At 33.6% G+C, this 16,340-nt stretch overlaps 1 protein-coding gene across 4 annotated transcripts in view; it reads right to left on the bottom strand.

Annotated features, from left to right (window-relative positions):
• Positions 1 to 705: 705 nt before the first annotated feature.
• The window catches only part of CUL2 (cullin 2), a 47,965-nt gene continuing 32,330 nt past the window's right edge, over positions 706 to 16,340 (bottom strand). For all 4 annotated transcript variants that reach the window (XM_032181900.1, XM_032181899.1, XM_032181897.1 and 1 more), the window contains exons 12-21: positions 14,759 to 14,818; positions 14,243 to 14,371; positions 14,052 to 14,138; positions 13,353 to 13,505; positions 12,901 to 12,978; positions 9,780 to 9,846; positions 8,981 to 9,183; positions 6,112 to 6,213; positions 5,246 to 5,362; positions 706 to 1,156 (exon numbers count right to left, since the gene is read on the bottom strand). In XM_032181900.1, the coding sequence (XP_032037791.1) occupies positions 1,025 to 1,156; positions 5,246 to 5,362; positions 6,112 to 6,213; positions 8,981 to 9,183; positions 9,780 to 9,846; positions 12,901 to 12,978; positions 13,353 to 13,505; positions 14,052 to 14,138; positions 14,243 to 14,371; positions 14,759 to 14,818 (1,128 nt within the window). In that variant the 3' untranslated portion in view covers positions 706 to 1,024. The remainder of the gene's footprint in view (positions 1,157 to 5,245; positions 5,363 to 6,111; positions 6,214 to 8,980; positions 9,184 to 9,779; positions 9,847 to 12,900; positions 12,979 to 13,352; positions 13,506 to 14,051; positions 14,139 to 14,242; positions 14,372 to 14,758; positions 14,819 to 16,340) is intronic.

The raw sequence follows: 16,340 nt of genomic DNA, 5'->3' as shown, positions 1-16,340 counted from the left end.
GTTGGTCTATTCTCCCACGTGCCTGGTGACAGGACAAGGGGAAATGGGCTAAAGTTGTGCCAGGGGAGGTTTAGGTTGGATATTATGAAGAACTTCTTTACTGAAAGGGTTGTTAGGCATTGGAGTGGGCTGCCCAGGGAAGTGGTTGAGTCACCATCCCCAGAGGTCTTTAAAAGATGTTTAAATGTAGAGCTCAGTGATATGGTTTAGTGGAGGACTTGTTAGTGTTAGGTCAGAGGTTGGACTCGGTGATCTTGGAGGTCTCTTCCAACCTAGATGGTTCTGTGATTCTCTGAAATCAAGACATGCACTTAAACAGAGGTGTTTTTTTTGTGTTTTGTTTTTTTTGCAATCATATCAAACATAACATCATACCTGGTACTCAGTTTTATATACAAGTCTTATGACAGTCTTTACAACAGATCTACTTCAGAGGTTATTCAAAACCTGAACACAACATTATTTTCAATCTTACCAGCCTCAAAATTATTTACAGAGATTAATGCTATATCCATTTTTACAATAATTAGAGACACATCATATAACTTTATTTTTTTATTTGACAAGCAGCAGTATCATGTTCGTTTTTTTATTTTTTTTTTACATTTTAATGTAGATACAATTATTAGGTTATCTGTCATATTACAATATTTAGTTGTTTTGTTGTTTTTTTTTGTTGTTTTTTTACTTTGTCTTAAGATACATTAAAAAACATCAACTGCAAACGTGAAAGGGAAGGGGGGAAAAAAAAAGCATGGTACCCAACCAAATTTCCACATTTCAGCAATACTTCACTCATTCTTTTAGTAAAGTTTTAAGAAATGTCATAATGACATGAGCTTGAAATATCTATAGGCATTTTCATTGACGCTCATGACATGGCACTGGTGATGTTGTAAACAGCAGAAAAACAGGGGCTGCCAAGTGACCAATTATGGAGGCACAGGCCTGCCTCTTCCCACAGGAACACACCAAACAGTGACAGCAATGATCTCCTTACAATCATACCTGCAGGATAGCAACATCATGCTACATAACTGTATTCGTCTGCAGAGGCCTGGCTTCGTTCTATGTACTGTTTGTCTATCAGAACTTCAATACACTTCTTAATCATGCTGATGCTTGGGTTAAACCTAGCTCTTGATTGGCTAATCACCTGCAAAAGAAAGACAAGTTTCATGTGTTATTTTCATTTACAACAGTTATAAATGCAACAGGAAACTCACTAAGCACTTTAAGGAAAAAAAAAAAAAACAAAAAAACAACAGTTTACATTTCTTTTAAAGACAAGATTAAATAAATACAGGACAGTTAATTTATAACAATAAACAAAGCATCTCCATACAGTAGTGTCAAGAGACTTAAACAGACTGCTTAACTCATTGGTTCAGTTTGCATATTAACCACATTTTTTCAGTCCTCTTGCTTGCTTAATTTGTTCTGGTACAAGTGAGGATAAATATCCAAATTAAAATTGATCTAACATTTCTTCACTTACTGTTAGTACAGTTTAAGCAAAGTGAAAGCATTATAAAACCAGCTATGTCTTTTCCAGTATCTATGCTGGCTCTTCCTAGGTTAGGTATCTTTTACTTCCATTTATATACTTGTGATGTTCTGTAATATTTAATTTGTGGACTCCCAAAAGGCTTATGAATTTATGGACTTGCCTTCAAGTCTTACTGGGAAAATAAATGCCAATAAATGCCAGTGCAATAAATATGTTAATCTTAATTTTCACAATATACAATCATAAATGGTTAAATTTCACTTGACCAGATTTCTCAGAACTATTTCTAAACCTGAACACAATTTTCCTCTCATGCATCATCACCTTTGTTATTATGAACAGATAGAGAAGACATTTTCATTTAATAAAGTTTTGTGAATCCTATGTTTTCTTTATAACATTTCAAATAGTAACTGACATGCATACAGATAAATAGCAAATTCTCCTAACGTCGGACTAGGATCTTATAATAAGAGCTTATTTATTCTTTATTAAGAGTTTAAATTCATTAAAAATGCAACCTATCGTCAGAGACTCTATTGCACTAGGCAATCAAATTTGTAAGACAAAATAAGGTTTACATGTACTTTTAAAAAATTATTTTATTTTGTGAAGTTACACTGCAACATTGCTGTCTCGGTTGCCACCCTATTATGATGTGAGCTAGATTTGTTGTGTTTTGTCTACTAAATTCCAGCCCACACCTGGCCCTGAAAGGCACCAGAACAACTGAAGCAGGGTAAATGGAAGCACTGACATCCTTTTCCATACAATTTGAGACTATTAAGATGAGTCTTTATTTATGTCACTAAAGATCCTACAATTTGGCAAGTTCAATCCGGCTATGCTGGAACTTTTTAACAGATAAAATAAAAAAAAATATTTATGATAAAAACAAATCTATATGTGCATTACAGAAGAAACAGCAGCTGCTGGCTAAACTTCAGATCTCTCTTAATAGTTTTGAGTTCTGTGCGTTCTCTTCTAGATAAGTGAGGAAATGGCGTGTAGCAACAGAATATGTAACTTGGAGAGTTTTTCACATTAAAGTTTTGTAGCCAGCTTATAGAAAAGAAAATTACTATTACTTTCTCCTTTCTACTTCCTGGCAGTGGGAAGTGAGGGAAACGAAAGACCTAACTACTCAAGTGTTAGAATATATTTAGCCTGTAGTTTCACGTTTGTTCTGTAAAGAAAGTGATTTTTATTTCAGCTGGATTTCCTGTTTTCTTTACAACTTTTCATGGCTGGCTTTGTCCCAGCTCCAGTGAGGAGCTGGAGCTCTCTGTTAGCCAACAGAACTCACCAGGTAAAAATCACCCAGCAGAACAAACAGAAAGCTCAGAAGAGATAGTTTTGTTGGGCTAGCAGCCAACGGTCTGGTAAGTTCCACAGCAGCTCAAATGAGAAGAAACTTGGTGCTAACAAGCTATTAGATCAGCTCAAATTTCACCTAATTTCAACCCTACACTCAGACTCACTGTCATAACCAATACTTCATGTATTATTCAGGACAGTTAGATCTGAAGACAGAATTTTGTATTAGTAGGTTTGTTGTTTTTTTTTTTTGTTTGTTTTGTTTTGTTTTGTTTTGTTTTTTGCAATACAGGTCAGTCTGCTGAGAAAGCTGAGCATGTTCAACCCAAAACCACCTAGCAATCTGGGCTTACTCATTTAATATAAAGCAAAACAAGTTACTGAGCTCAATGCAGATGTAACTAGGTAAAATTTCCACCTAACATGAAATTTTCATTTTTAGTGCTAAATACTCAAAACCTGTCTCCCCACAATTTGCTCTACAGTCTGGCAACAGTTTCTGAAGTACCCAAGAGTCCATCTGTATCCTAGACTGCAGCGTAGATATCTAACAGATTTTGAAGAACCTAGCTCATATGTCCTAGTTAAAGTTTAGCTGAGGAAGCATGAAGATTGGCACAAATTCAAACAGCTAAAAATCACGAAAAATTAACTCTAATGGATTTTTGTACTGCTTCACGTTACTGCTTGAACTTCTACAATTGTTCATTTAAGATGACATCAGGTCTCCACAGTACATTGCAACATAGATAAGAATTATTTAGAAGTCTAGCCTTCAGCTTTTATTTATATTCTGGGAGGGTTAGAACATGAAATATTAAAAACTGGGAACTACAGACTAAATGAATAAGGACATGATTTTCATAAATTTATATGTCATAAATTTAGTTAAAAGCTAGGGTAAAAAAAACAATACACATTGATGTGGCTGGTGATAGATAAATGGAGCACAAACTTTATTCTGTACTGTTTTTTAAGCTGACTAGTTATCAAGATACTCACTTTTCTGGACAAACTTGAAAAATCTCCTGATGTTAGTAGACTGTACTATTCTGCAAGAGTACTGCACGAGCAAAATGCAGCATAAACATGTCAGATACTGCCTCCTGAGCTGGACAAAGGAAAAAGTAGTTTTTCTGTTTCTAAGCTGTTCAAGTTTGTTCTCTCTTCCACCATTTAAACAGGTTTCAAGTAAAGCACACTTTGAAAACTTTTTAAAGTTGTGAATATGGGGGAATATATTTTCAAAGATAAAACAGGGCTTGCCTACCATTTTCTGGTTTTAACATAGAAATCTTAGAGGATTTCATCACGATTGCATGAATTTAAGTAATAGAAGAGCAAATAACCGAAGATTTTGAGAAGTAATCAAGGCCTATGCTTCCTCATCTTTTACATGTTCGAAATCAGATTTCTTAAATTAAGCTTGCTTTCAGAGAGTTTGCGTACAAACACTATTTATTTAAAGATTCAAAACCTTTCAGATGTCTCGTGTTACTAGTCAATATGAAAGCTCTGACTTATAAGCTCTCTGTAGCTGCTTATTTTGCTTAGGAAAATAATAAAAAATAATTGGCAACTATGGTAAACTGTTTTCTCCCTCACCACAGGACATAAAGAATACAGAAGACCTCAAAATGATGGAATGCCTCTCCACCACATTCAAAATGGTCCAGAAAAGCAGGAATCTTTATTTCCTCTCCCACGAATCTGCTCTGAGGTTATTCAGCAAAGCTTGGGAGACACAAGAATGACTTGGAAGGTTGAGAAAAACTAGGGACTAGCTGGTATGAGTGAAGGTTAGGTTGGAATAGGAAATGCAATTAGGCAGGCAACTATCACAGATGGAAAAGTAGAAGAAAAATGAAAGAAACAGCACCTTTTTCTAAGCCAGTCCATGACAGTTCACAGATCATTATTTTAGAATATTAAAAATCTAGACAACTGTACTGCTAGTAAAAATAAAGATTAAGAGGTGCTTGTCTACATACTCAGACAACATTTAAAATATAAGCCATGAATTAGAACAAAATCCAACTTTACAATTAGAGCTCAAAATTGGCTAGGTGCTTCTGTGGAAATGTAACGTCTAGAATATCCATACTCAAATGTCTTCAACTGAACCTACAGCTCTGGCAACGATTCCTATAGGACACAACATCTGCAGGCACAGAACCAGACAACTGGAAAGAGCAAGCACAGAGACGCTTAATGCTTTAGTGCTAAGACATATTTACAGGGCTCGGTGATCACAGGTAAGTGCCCCAGTGCTATGGTTCAAAGTAGACTCCATTGGAATTCTCATCAATTTCACTGAAGTATTAGTTTTGACATTGGAGTTTTGTGGTCAGATGTTTTATCCAGCTATCCTGAAGATTTTCCTCAAAATCATGCTTAAGAAGAGGATTTTTCTCTTACCTCCTGAATAAGAGCATTATGTCGCAACACTTTACGTGCTTTCATGATACGGACTATAGCAGCTTGAAGATACATTTTTCTATCTTCATCTACAGCGCTTCTGGTCTGTTCCATCTCCTGCGATAAAGGAAGAATGGTAAAGTTTCAAATATAATAAGATCAATAAACACATCATAAATGTACCTTGAATCTAAACTTTTTACTTTATTAAAAGTATTAAAAGTACTTTATTAAACGTATTAAAACTAATATAAAAACCTAGATAAAGATCAATGTAAAGCACTTCTGTAAATCAAGAAAACAAGGTTTCATGGAAGTCGGCAGGTAGGTAGGAGGAAGCCAGCCAAATCAGATTTTGCTATGGTGAAAAGTGGGCAAAATTTACTATAAGATACTGAGTTTATCAGCACATACACCTCTTGTTTATATATCTATGTCTTAGGAGATATAGAAGGAACCTGGATTATTGAAATTTGAGTTGATTATAGTTGATAAAGGACGCAAAACCATATGAAAACGGAGTTCATTGGCTCTGCTGTTTCTGGAATAAATTACTTTTATAAACACTAGTAACAAAAAAAGTCTCATTAGATAAGACAAGGTGAACGTCAATTCAGTTTGGTACAAGAGGAATAGCTCTTGTTCATTTTTTCTTCTTATTCCCCAACCCTTTTTTTTTTTTCTACCTATACTTTAAGTACAGAAAAAATTGCAGTGCTTAAACTGTAAACTTAAACAATGTTTTCAGTGATGTAAATCTTACAGAGACCTTTATATCTGCTTTTACCAACCTAATACCATCAATTCAATTTTAGAAAAATAAGCTTCATAAGCTGTTCAATCTACAAACATCAAAGAATACTTGCCTGTGGTGTGTCTTTCTGCATTGATGTAGTAATTTTAAATTTTGTTCGTTTACTGCTGAAGTTCATATTTAATGAAAATGTAGACTCTGCCTCTACATCTTCCTGCAATAAAGAATCTTTTTAAAAAACGGAAATGGAACCAAAAAAGAATAAGCAGCAAGGATTTACCAGGATAACAGTTTACTTAAAAAAATCACAGGTAGGGGCTTGCATACAAACAATTTCAGTGGATTTGTAGGTGAAAATTCTAAAGAGCCACCTGAATTAGGTTAGTTTTTAAAGTTACAGTTTAACTGACCTAGAAATCCAGTCTATTTTACAAAACACTATAAAGAACTCTGATACACATGAGTACTGTTAGTAAGTCAATATTATGAATAGAATAGTTCCAGTCCGAAGGGGCCTACAAAGATCATTAAGTCCAACTGTCAGACTACTTCAGAACTGACCCAAAGTTAAACTATCATTAAGAACGTTATCCAAATTCCTCTTAAACATGGACAGGCACAGTGCATCAACCACGTCTCTAGGAAGCCTGTTCCAACATATACCTACCATCTTGGTAAAGGAGTTTTTCCTAATGTCTAGTCTGAACATTAAGAAAAACTTCTTTACTGAGAAGCAATTAAAGCAATTTCAGTTTTAATAATTGAACAGCTGTTTTAAGTTCTGGTTTAATACTTCAACAGTTTATCTTAGTTGGAAACACTCTCCTTTTAAACACATTTTTGTCCCTGCAAAGAAAGTAGGATTTGCATTTATTTATGGCAGAGCCTCAAGAGAGCAAGCTATTACTTTCACAAACATTACTAAAGTTGCCTTAAAGAACTTAAGGAAAAAAAATAAACATTTTATGTTGTATCAGAAACAGTTGATGAACTGCAACTTCTACAGTTCCACAACTGTATGCAATTTCTCTTTTTTTTTCTCATCTGGATCTCAATTTTTTTCCCCTACATATGTCAAAGTCCATTTCTTTCAATAAATTGTAACTATTCCCAGCAGTCCCAACACCTTTGCATTCAACTAACAGGATGACCTGAACAATCTTTCCAATTTCCAGGCAAGAGTCTGTACAAGTATTACCAATTTCCAGCAGAACACAGTTACCAGGCTTCTTAGACTTTGGAATCTTGCCAAACTACGGTTGCCTCAAGTGCAAATACTTGAGCAAACTCTTAAGCAAACACTGTCAATATTTATTTACAAAATATACCAAATACTATTACTTTTAATTTTATATTCTGCAGACATTCTCTATTAGAATATAGTATCTAGTCACAGTATAGAAAATTTAATATGAAAGGGCAAAGATCAACAGCTTTAAAAATGTCTAAAAACTTTAGTACTGTTGTGTTTATTTGAGTATAAATATATTGTTTAGTTGAGTATAAAACAAAACAAAACCAATAAAAATTTTGTCAAAAGTTTGTTTAAAAAAAAAAAGGAACAAGCAAAAGCAAACTGCAGTATATAATACATTGTACTTTGCTGTGCAGCTCAGACATAGGTAGAGAGAAGTCAGTATATTTAATTTCACTGCTTAAGCCACTGAATTTCACTGGCTTATCCAATGAGTAAGCTGACAGACTGCATACAGATCAGCTTTCAAATTGCTGGATGGAGTGCAAAGAAAACAGAATTAGGAAATATGTTTGAATACAGCAGCCTGTAAGTTAAAGAACCAGAAAATGCAGTGGTAAACTTTAAAAAGTAAAAGGATTGGAAAGCTATACCATTCAATCTTCAATGACAAATGCTTAAAGAAACTAGATAAACCTTATATGGCAGACATAAATAAATGTAAATCCTTTAAATAATGGGCAACTTTCTAAGATGATGAAAAATCTCACTGTTTTCTGTAATAGCTCCCAGTGTTATATTTCACCCATGGTTTAACAGACATCTTCCCAGCCACTGTTCCAACCTGAGCTCATTTCTAGATATTGGAAGCATGTCCTATGCTTCAGCCAAGCATCAGATCTTCCTTGCGATCTCACTTTCCATTTTCTAACATTTTCCTGGTTAAAAAAAAAAGCAGCTATCAGAGCAGCTTTGGATTTCTTCTCGTAAGCCAAGTGAACAGCTTATCAATTTGTTCTGCTTGATACTGTCTGAGTAACTTTGGCTTTCTGGGCTAGCTGGAAGTGCATACTAAAGTTTGTACAGTATGCAAAGGCACTTCTGTAGCATTACTTACGTAACAGACTTCGGTGCCCTTCACTGCATGGGGAAAAAAGGTAAGTGATTTGATGTAGGTCATACAGAAGTGTGAGGCAGAGTCGGTAATAGTACCTGTATGAATCTTCACCTTAACCACAAACAAAGCTCAGATATTACTAGAACTCCATGAAACTCATGGAATGACAGCGTTTGGCAAAATGCAGCAAAAATCCTCTCACACAAGCCCTCCTTGCTCTCTGTCCTCCCTCCTTCTCCTGTGTCAGCCAGGAACTATATGGTTGCTGTTACTTTCAGTCTCTTAATCCCACAAATTTATTTTAAGGATCTCTTTAAGACACTTTGATTTACTACTCAGGCTCCTTCCCATGATCCCACTACTTTGAAAGTGATGTATTTAAAGAGAATTTCATCCAACAGTAGTGAGTTTAAAGACACATGGATTCAACAGGAACAATAAACAGTCCTAGTATTATTACCTTTTTTGCAGACCCTGCTTTTATAGGCATATAGAACAAAGATGGTCTACTTCTTCCTCTCTTTCCTTATAAATATTTATAATTGCTAACAAGGCCCATAATATATTAAAAAAAAAAAAAGAGCTGATTGTTTTGTATTAAAAAAGCCCTCGACAAACAGTAGAATCAAAAGACTGAGAACATGAAACACTTGCATCATTACTGCATACCTTGTCTGAGTCATGGTTGATCATTTTGACATCGAGTAAGGATTTGATAGTTTTTGTCAGTTCCTTCTCATTCATTTGTGTACTGTCCTGAAGCTCCTTGTAACTGACAGTTTCACTGTTGTTGAAGGCAAGCAACACTGCCATTTGGTATGTTGTGACCATGGCTACATACGGTTTGCACAAATAATTCATTTTTACTTCACCTGTAATGATACAAGTAGTATTTTATAAACTGATTAACGTGCTGAAAAGACACCTGAAGCCTAAATGCTAGAGCTACTCATACAGTTCCTACACACATGCAATTCAGACCTCAGTATGGCATGGGAACATGAAAACCGATGTTGTAAATTTAGGCACATAGGATATGGTTTGCAAAAAAAGAACTCTAATTATGAATACCACAACAGTGGTGTTTTCAGGAGAAAACTGAAAGCGTTGAATTTGAATAATGCAATACAATTTAAAGTAGTAAAAAAAAATCCAAATACCCTCAGTGCAACACGCAAGCTTCACTTAGTAATAGCTTACACAGAATCACAGAATAGTGATTAAAAAAGGCACTGAAGAATGTACATTAAGGTACAACTGTAGTTTTCCCTGGATTTAACAAATCACATGCAGGTTTACAAACAAATTTTGGAAATACTAAATAGCAAATAGAACTTAATGATGCAAAAATATTAAACTGACTTAATATGCAGTGTAATGCTCCACCTCCAATGTTTGCCATCATTTGACCTTTAACAAACAATTGCCAGTTGTACAAAGCATAAGTCAGCAAAGTGTTCGTTTTTACCTGTACAAAGATAATGTAACCAAGTAAGCTTCCTTCCACTAAAATGTTGACTGTAGAATAATTCAAACTGCAAAACAAGATGAACTTCAGTTAATCACACATATAAACTTACAATAGTTTAATATCACACTAACACTTCAGCAAAGAAATACTGGTTTTATGCTCACTGTATTAGATACAGACCTTGCGGATAAGTTCATGACAGCACCTTCTTTTAGAAGATGGGTGATCGAGCACCAGTTATTTAGTGAACTCCTTGAACACATTAACATGCCACTTGATGACTCAATCAAAAAGATTGTTGGGACATTCATACTCTCAAAGCATAAAATATTGTAGCTAAAAGTACCGTAACTCGAATGAATGCAACAGTTCCTCAATGTTTATCAATCCTGTTATGTTTCATTATTCTGTTCTTTCCAATTTCATATAAAAACAAACGTATTTTTGTTTTTTCACCATGGTGAAATCAAACCCATATTCAGTGGCTTTGCCTTCATTTGATTTAATTTGATTTATAATCAAATCAGAAAATCCATTTTACTCATTTTTTTAAGCATCATTTAAAAAATGTAAGCTTTTAGTTAACAGGTATTTCCCCCACAGTCAGCTACACAATGACTCTCAAGATGAATCTCATCTTATGTTCCTCAACACATTTTTAGGGGAAAATTTCAAAAAAAGCAAGCTTAAAGGAGGGTAACGTTTTTGTCACTCATCCAATTTGGGTTTCAGGCTAGACACAACTACACAAATGGAAAACATCGCAGAACCCAGAATGACTGGAAGTTCTTAAATTTCTGCTGCCAAACCTGTAAGACTTTGAAATCTTCCAAAACCTATTTTCAGAAAGAAGCACACATTTATGATTTAGAAGTAACATTTCAAACTTATGTTGACACCAAAAATTGAAGCATCTCCTTAAAACTGGCATTTTAAAAACCTTATTTCCTGAATTGCATTAGTAGTAATGTTTTAACTTCTTCCTGAATTTTTTCTTTTTATATGAATTTATAGTCATTATGGAAAGTGTTACATCATTCACTCTGGACAGCAACTTTTCCTGGTATTTAAAATATAGAAAGACACATAAACACATAGAAAAACAAGAATATGAAGAGATCTACCTCTGAGCAAGAAAAGGACTTAATTTAAAAATTCCTCTCTTCCTTGAGAAATATTGAAAAACTTTGTTCCATGCTTTTGTGCAAGTGAAAATTAGCTATGCAGACTGAAATTTGGCAATAGAGTACACAAGTCTGGCATCTATAAATGAAATAGCTCTACAGAACACTCTAGAAATGCCATTCCTAGAAGATTCTTTCAGAATTACATCTACCTACATTTAAATATCATTTTCACAGAGTAAGAGAACAAAATGCATAAGTGACTTGTGGATTGTGACAAGAAATCAAGTTTATAGAGAAGATGCAAAATTATCCTACTTTTGTATTATATGTAATTTATCAATCTTGCCATTCCTGGAAACAAGTATCCAGTGCAGAGACAGAAAAAAAAAAAAACAACAACAACAAAAACACCTTGGAAAATAAAGGAAACACTGGATACAACTCCAGTTACCATCAAATAAAGTTAAATATATAAACATATAAGGAAAAAGGTGGCTTTTGACATTTTTAAGAAACGGGTGTTTCTCCATCGACAAGCTTAAGTAGGTACAAAACAATATTTGCATACCATCCAAGTGACTATATATTTATAAAAAGTTTGCAACTTTTTCAGGTTTGAGACAGCTGGCAGTTGTACAAATACTGCCATAGTTTGGAGTGCAACTGCAAAATTATTATTAGTAGTAGTACTACTATTATTACTACTACTACTACTACTATTATTATTTTCCTTTTCTCTAAGTCCAGTCAAAATTCATGAGAAAAAAACCTCTCTTTGCTCTCTTTCTGGGTCAACTGATCAAATCTGACAGTAAAGACAGAAGTTGTCAGTATTTCAAAGACATCCCAAGAGCATGTTCTATTTCCTTAGGGAACTATGTGGATAATTCAGAGCATTAATTCTAGCCAGGTGCCCCAAGAATAAGTGTTCTCCTTCGAACTGGCGAAACACTGAAGCTAGACAAGCCACCCAGACTCTGAGCTGCTTCTGATATGCAAGCCCTTCTTTTCCAGTTTTTCAAATGAGGCACAACTCACAATACTCCTAAATGTTAAGCCCACAAAGAACAGCAATGTGTCATCAATTACCTTCTGTGGATCCCATGTTATCCACGGAATGTAGGTTGGAAACTTATTACTAAAATTAACTGCCACTTGATGCATCAGAAATAAAAGGAGAATTATTTAAGTTCTAACACTTAGTGGTAAAATGTGAAAAAGCTCCTTCACCACTGAAGCAGACATTTGCCAGTACAATTTAGATCAGATAGCAACTCAAGGCAGCATACAGCAAGTATAAAAACTGCTATATTTTTATACCTAAAATGTACTTCATCATTAAAATATATGTTAGCAAAGCTGAAATACACAGAGTATATGTTTTGAACAAAAACACTTTACAGATAACTTTTAGAACAGAACAATATCATCAAAATTAATAAAATGTTCTACCCATACAAAACAGAAATAATGTTAAATAGCAAGAGAATATTTGGCCAAAGTAAAACCTTTAATGCTTTGAGAATTCTCAAAATTATGTTCAAAGAAGTTTGCATGAGTTTGATTTTGAACAAAATGTGGCTCATACAAAATACACGACAAGAAAGCTGTATCTGCTTTTTAATATACCAAGTCTATTCAATTTTAATATTACTTTTTAGATTATATAAATAATTGGTTAAAATCATTTGGAATTGTTTTTAAAGTTAAGAATCAAGTCAGTTCACTTGATTGTATTTAGTAGCATTTTCCTCTTCGATCACTGAGTGTAGAAAACAAAAGAAATAAAAGTTACGCAAATACATACATAGAAATCAAGATACCATTTGGGTGACCTTTCCAAATTTCATATAACTAGAGAAAGGGTAGCCTTGATCTACAATCAAAATGAAATAGCTCAGGTTTTCCTCTGTTAGAGTGATCATCATAGTGTTTTTTTTTGCAGTTTTGACATTTTCCACATGTTTACAAGAAGCCTCCTACTAACCTACCATCTGTACACTTTTTTCCAGTTCCTGAGGAATTGCAAATGTAGAAGAAGGAGCCTGAGTTAGAGGCCATGCACCAGCCTAAGGGTATCAGGAAAAATGAAAGCATTAACATTTTCATACAATATATATATCAAGAAAAAAAATAACACCACTGAACAGTTTTACAATGTATACTGTCATAAGACGCTCACCTGAGACCAGAAGTTTTACTGCTCATTATACATGCCCCGGTGAGACAAACTCAGGTAAAAAACACAAGGCATTTTGCATCACTACTATTTAGTGTGCTATCAGGTTAATTTTAAAAATTAAAACTAGGAAAACAAATTATTCCACACTGATCACAAGGTGTGATATAAGAAGTGTTCCTAGTTAGAAAAGTATTTCATTTGTTATCAAAACAAAAAAAAAAAAGTACAGATAACTCAGTAATAATAAACATACATTAGTACCTGTAGAACATATATCTGAAAACTAATTCCCAAATCTATAATCGTGTCTTGGTTTTTGATAAAGTTGTTGAATTTATTGTTGAGATCAGCACTAACACTCATGTCTGTATACATTCGATGAAGCTTGCTGGTAAATTCATAACCACAGGCTTGCTGTGAAAAAATAATTGTAAGAAGTTTTATTGTGAAAACAATACCTATGAAATAAATATTGCACAATCACGCATTTATTACTATAATATGAATATCTAATTTTTAGAAGCATTATACACTGTTTACAGGGAACAGAAAATATATGTATAATAGAAAACAAACGCTATAAAAGAAAATTATCAAATTTATCTTATCTTTGTGCACACTAGTTTAGATGAACAATATAATTTCTTATAAAATTAAAAGATAAAGCTAGTTTATGACAGGCTGCTTTTGCTTTTACAACATAAAAAATGGGCTATTGAATACACTTCATAAACTGCCCAAAAATCATTAAAAAAAAAAAAAAAAAAAAAAAACCAAAAACCTTGAATATTTAAGTGATAGTTCACAATGTATCTTTCATACACTACTTCATTTTTGTTTTTAACTATTTTAAAAAGAATCTACTGATTGCTAAGTTATCTCTGGCACCCTCTGCTGCTCCCTCTAAACATTACATTCTCTTACGCTTGTTTACTTTACATTAGAAGAGGATTACATTACCTTTAGTTTATTAATCATGGCTTCTTCAGAGTCCATAGACATAGACAAACCATGAATTAACCTTTTTGCCAACATTCTGGCATAGAACTGCATGGAAAAAAAAAAACAAACAGATATAAGGATTTTTAAAAGTGTAACCACACTTTTGTGTAAACTTTGTGTAAAGTTTAAATTTGAATATCAATAGTTACCTTTTGGAATACATCTTTGTCATCAATGTATTTGAACACGGTAATGAAACTTGTAAGTTTGTCTTCTACTTCATTCTCTGTCATTCCTTTTGCTGACTTCTTCAACAAGTTGTCACAGTATTTGGCCAGCTCAAGTTAAAAAAAGAGAAACCCAAACCTACTTGTCAAGCTTGAGAACACATGTATACCAAAGTACTCTTAAATTCTACATGAAAGTTAAAACATGAAGTAATTCACAGTCCATAGTCTCATGTTCTATTATAAGGGCTGTATTCACAGGTAAAAGACACCAACTACATCCACTAAAAACACAAATTCTATATGAAAAACTGTAACTGCACCTTTTTTTTTTTGCATACCTTCAAATGTGCATGGGGGTTAAGTAACCACTACTGGCATATACACCTGATGCTGACTTAGAGAAATGGATATTCACGTGACAGTCCCTGTGCTACTTTGTTTGACAGTTATAAGGAAGTATTATGATTAAATTCTACAATAATACTTATCACTTACCAACTCAGGTGCTTTGCAGATCGACTTGGGCTCCCTATAGTTAACTACTGATGTCAAAGCCTACATAGGAACACAGAGTAAAGACATAAAATGGAAATGACTTGAAACTTTTTCTGTTATGAATTTTAAAATAGTTAAAAAAATGTTCAGGTACAGACCATCCAAGAGCCTATGAAACTCAAAAGAAACAATGAATAAAGGGATTTGGATTACAGCTGTGTGAGAATTTGTTGAATATTTTTAAATTGAGATTTGAGTTGAAGTGGAAAAAGTAGAGGAATATGAGTTAATTTCAAAAAGCAGGAGAGAGAATTAACTTTCTCTTTAGAGAAAAGTTAAGAACTTTAGAATTAAAGAACTTTTAGAATTAAAAGTTAAGAAATTTAGAATTAGAAACTTAAACGCCAAAGTATGAAGGTTTTGGTATACAGCAATAAGTATGGTCTAAAATTATGGATGGAAAGAAACTAAGGAAAGCAGATGAAGATTTGAGCAGCTGCACATCAACAGTAGCTTACAAGAGAACACAGCTTGATTTGAAGAACATACTTGGTATGCAGTAAGAAAGGAAAACTATTTTGGTTTTCAGATTTTTGTTAGACTAAAGAAAATTAAAAAATATATTGTTGAGAGTGATTATGTGGAAATTCGAAGCAGTGTGGTACAAAAACCATGGTAGACAAAGAAAGCCTGAATATGAGGAAATAGAAAAGGAAGGAGATAATGGTAGTTTGGAATTGGAAATTGCACAATAAAGATACCAGAATCATCAAGATTAGTTTATAAGCTATCAAATTTAAATTAACATTTTACATTAATACTGGTCTAAAAATATTGCACAACCATGTTCCTAGGAATTTAATCTGTTTTGTGACTTTAGCTTCCAAATTCAGTAAGACTTAAACTAGTGTGAGTACAGGAAATTACTTCCTTGAATTGCTATATCACATTATAAAAAATTAATGTTCAAATGAACCTATGCAGAAAATACTATTATTATTATTAAAAAGAACTGACAAACAAGTTTTTGTACAATGTCTCAACATTCCAGTATTTGACAATAGGTCCCTAGAATCCCTATGACAAAGGAATGCATTATTTGACAAGAAATACAGAAATCTGAAGCTTAATGCACTATTTTGTAATAATACTGGAGGTGACAATAGCAATTTTGATATTGACCATGGAAAACTGGCAACACATTAATATTTTAAATATTTGTTGTAATAAAGATCACTGAAGTGAAGAACTGAAGTATTTCACGAAAAAGTACACTGCCTATGTACCAGTAAAAGTAGCTGTCAGTCTCCTTTTACTCCACCTTCTGGTAGAAGACTTTAGTTGCACTTGAAAAGTTGTACTGAAATAAGCATTCGTTTTAAAATACTAAATAAATAATTTCTCAGTATCACAAAGACAGATGGTTACTTATCAACTGTATTATTGCTATCTTTGTCTCTATGCCTTTCTGGACTAGCCTTGGCTGAAACTTATCTAAAGCTTTGCATAAGATTAATTACAAACTCCGAATACTATAAACACCAGAAAAAGAGTAATGAAATGTATGCATACATCTTATGAC

Source organism: Aythya fuligula, chromosome 2 (assembly GCF_009819795.1).
Source record: "Aythya fuligula isolate bAytFul2 chromosome 2, bAytFul2.pri, whole genome shotgun sequence".
Taxonomy (NCBI): Eukaryota; Metazoa; Chordata; class Aves; order Anseriformes; family Anatidae; genus Aythya; species Aythya fuligula.
Note: the sequence above shows the minus strand (reverse complement) of the source record. Positions and strands in the feature narration are given on the sequence as shown.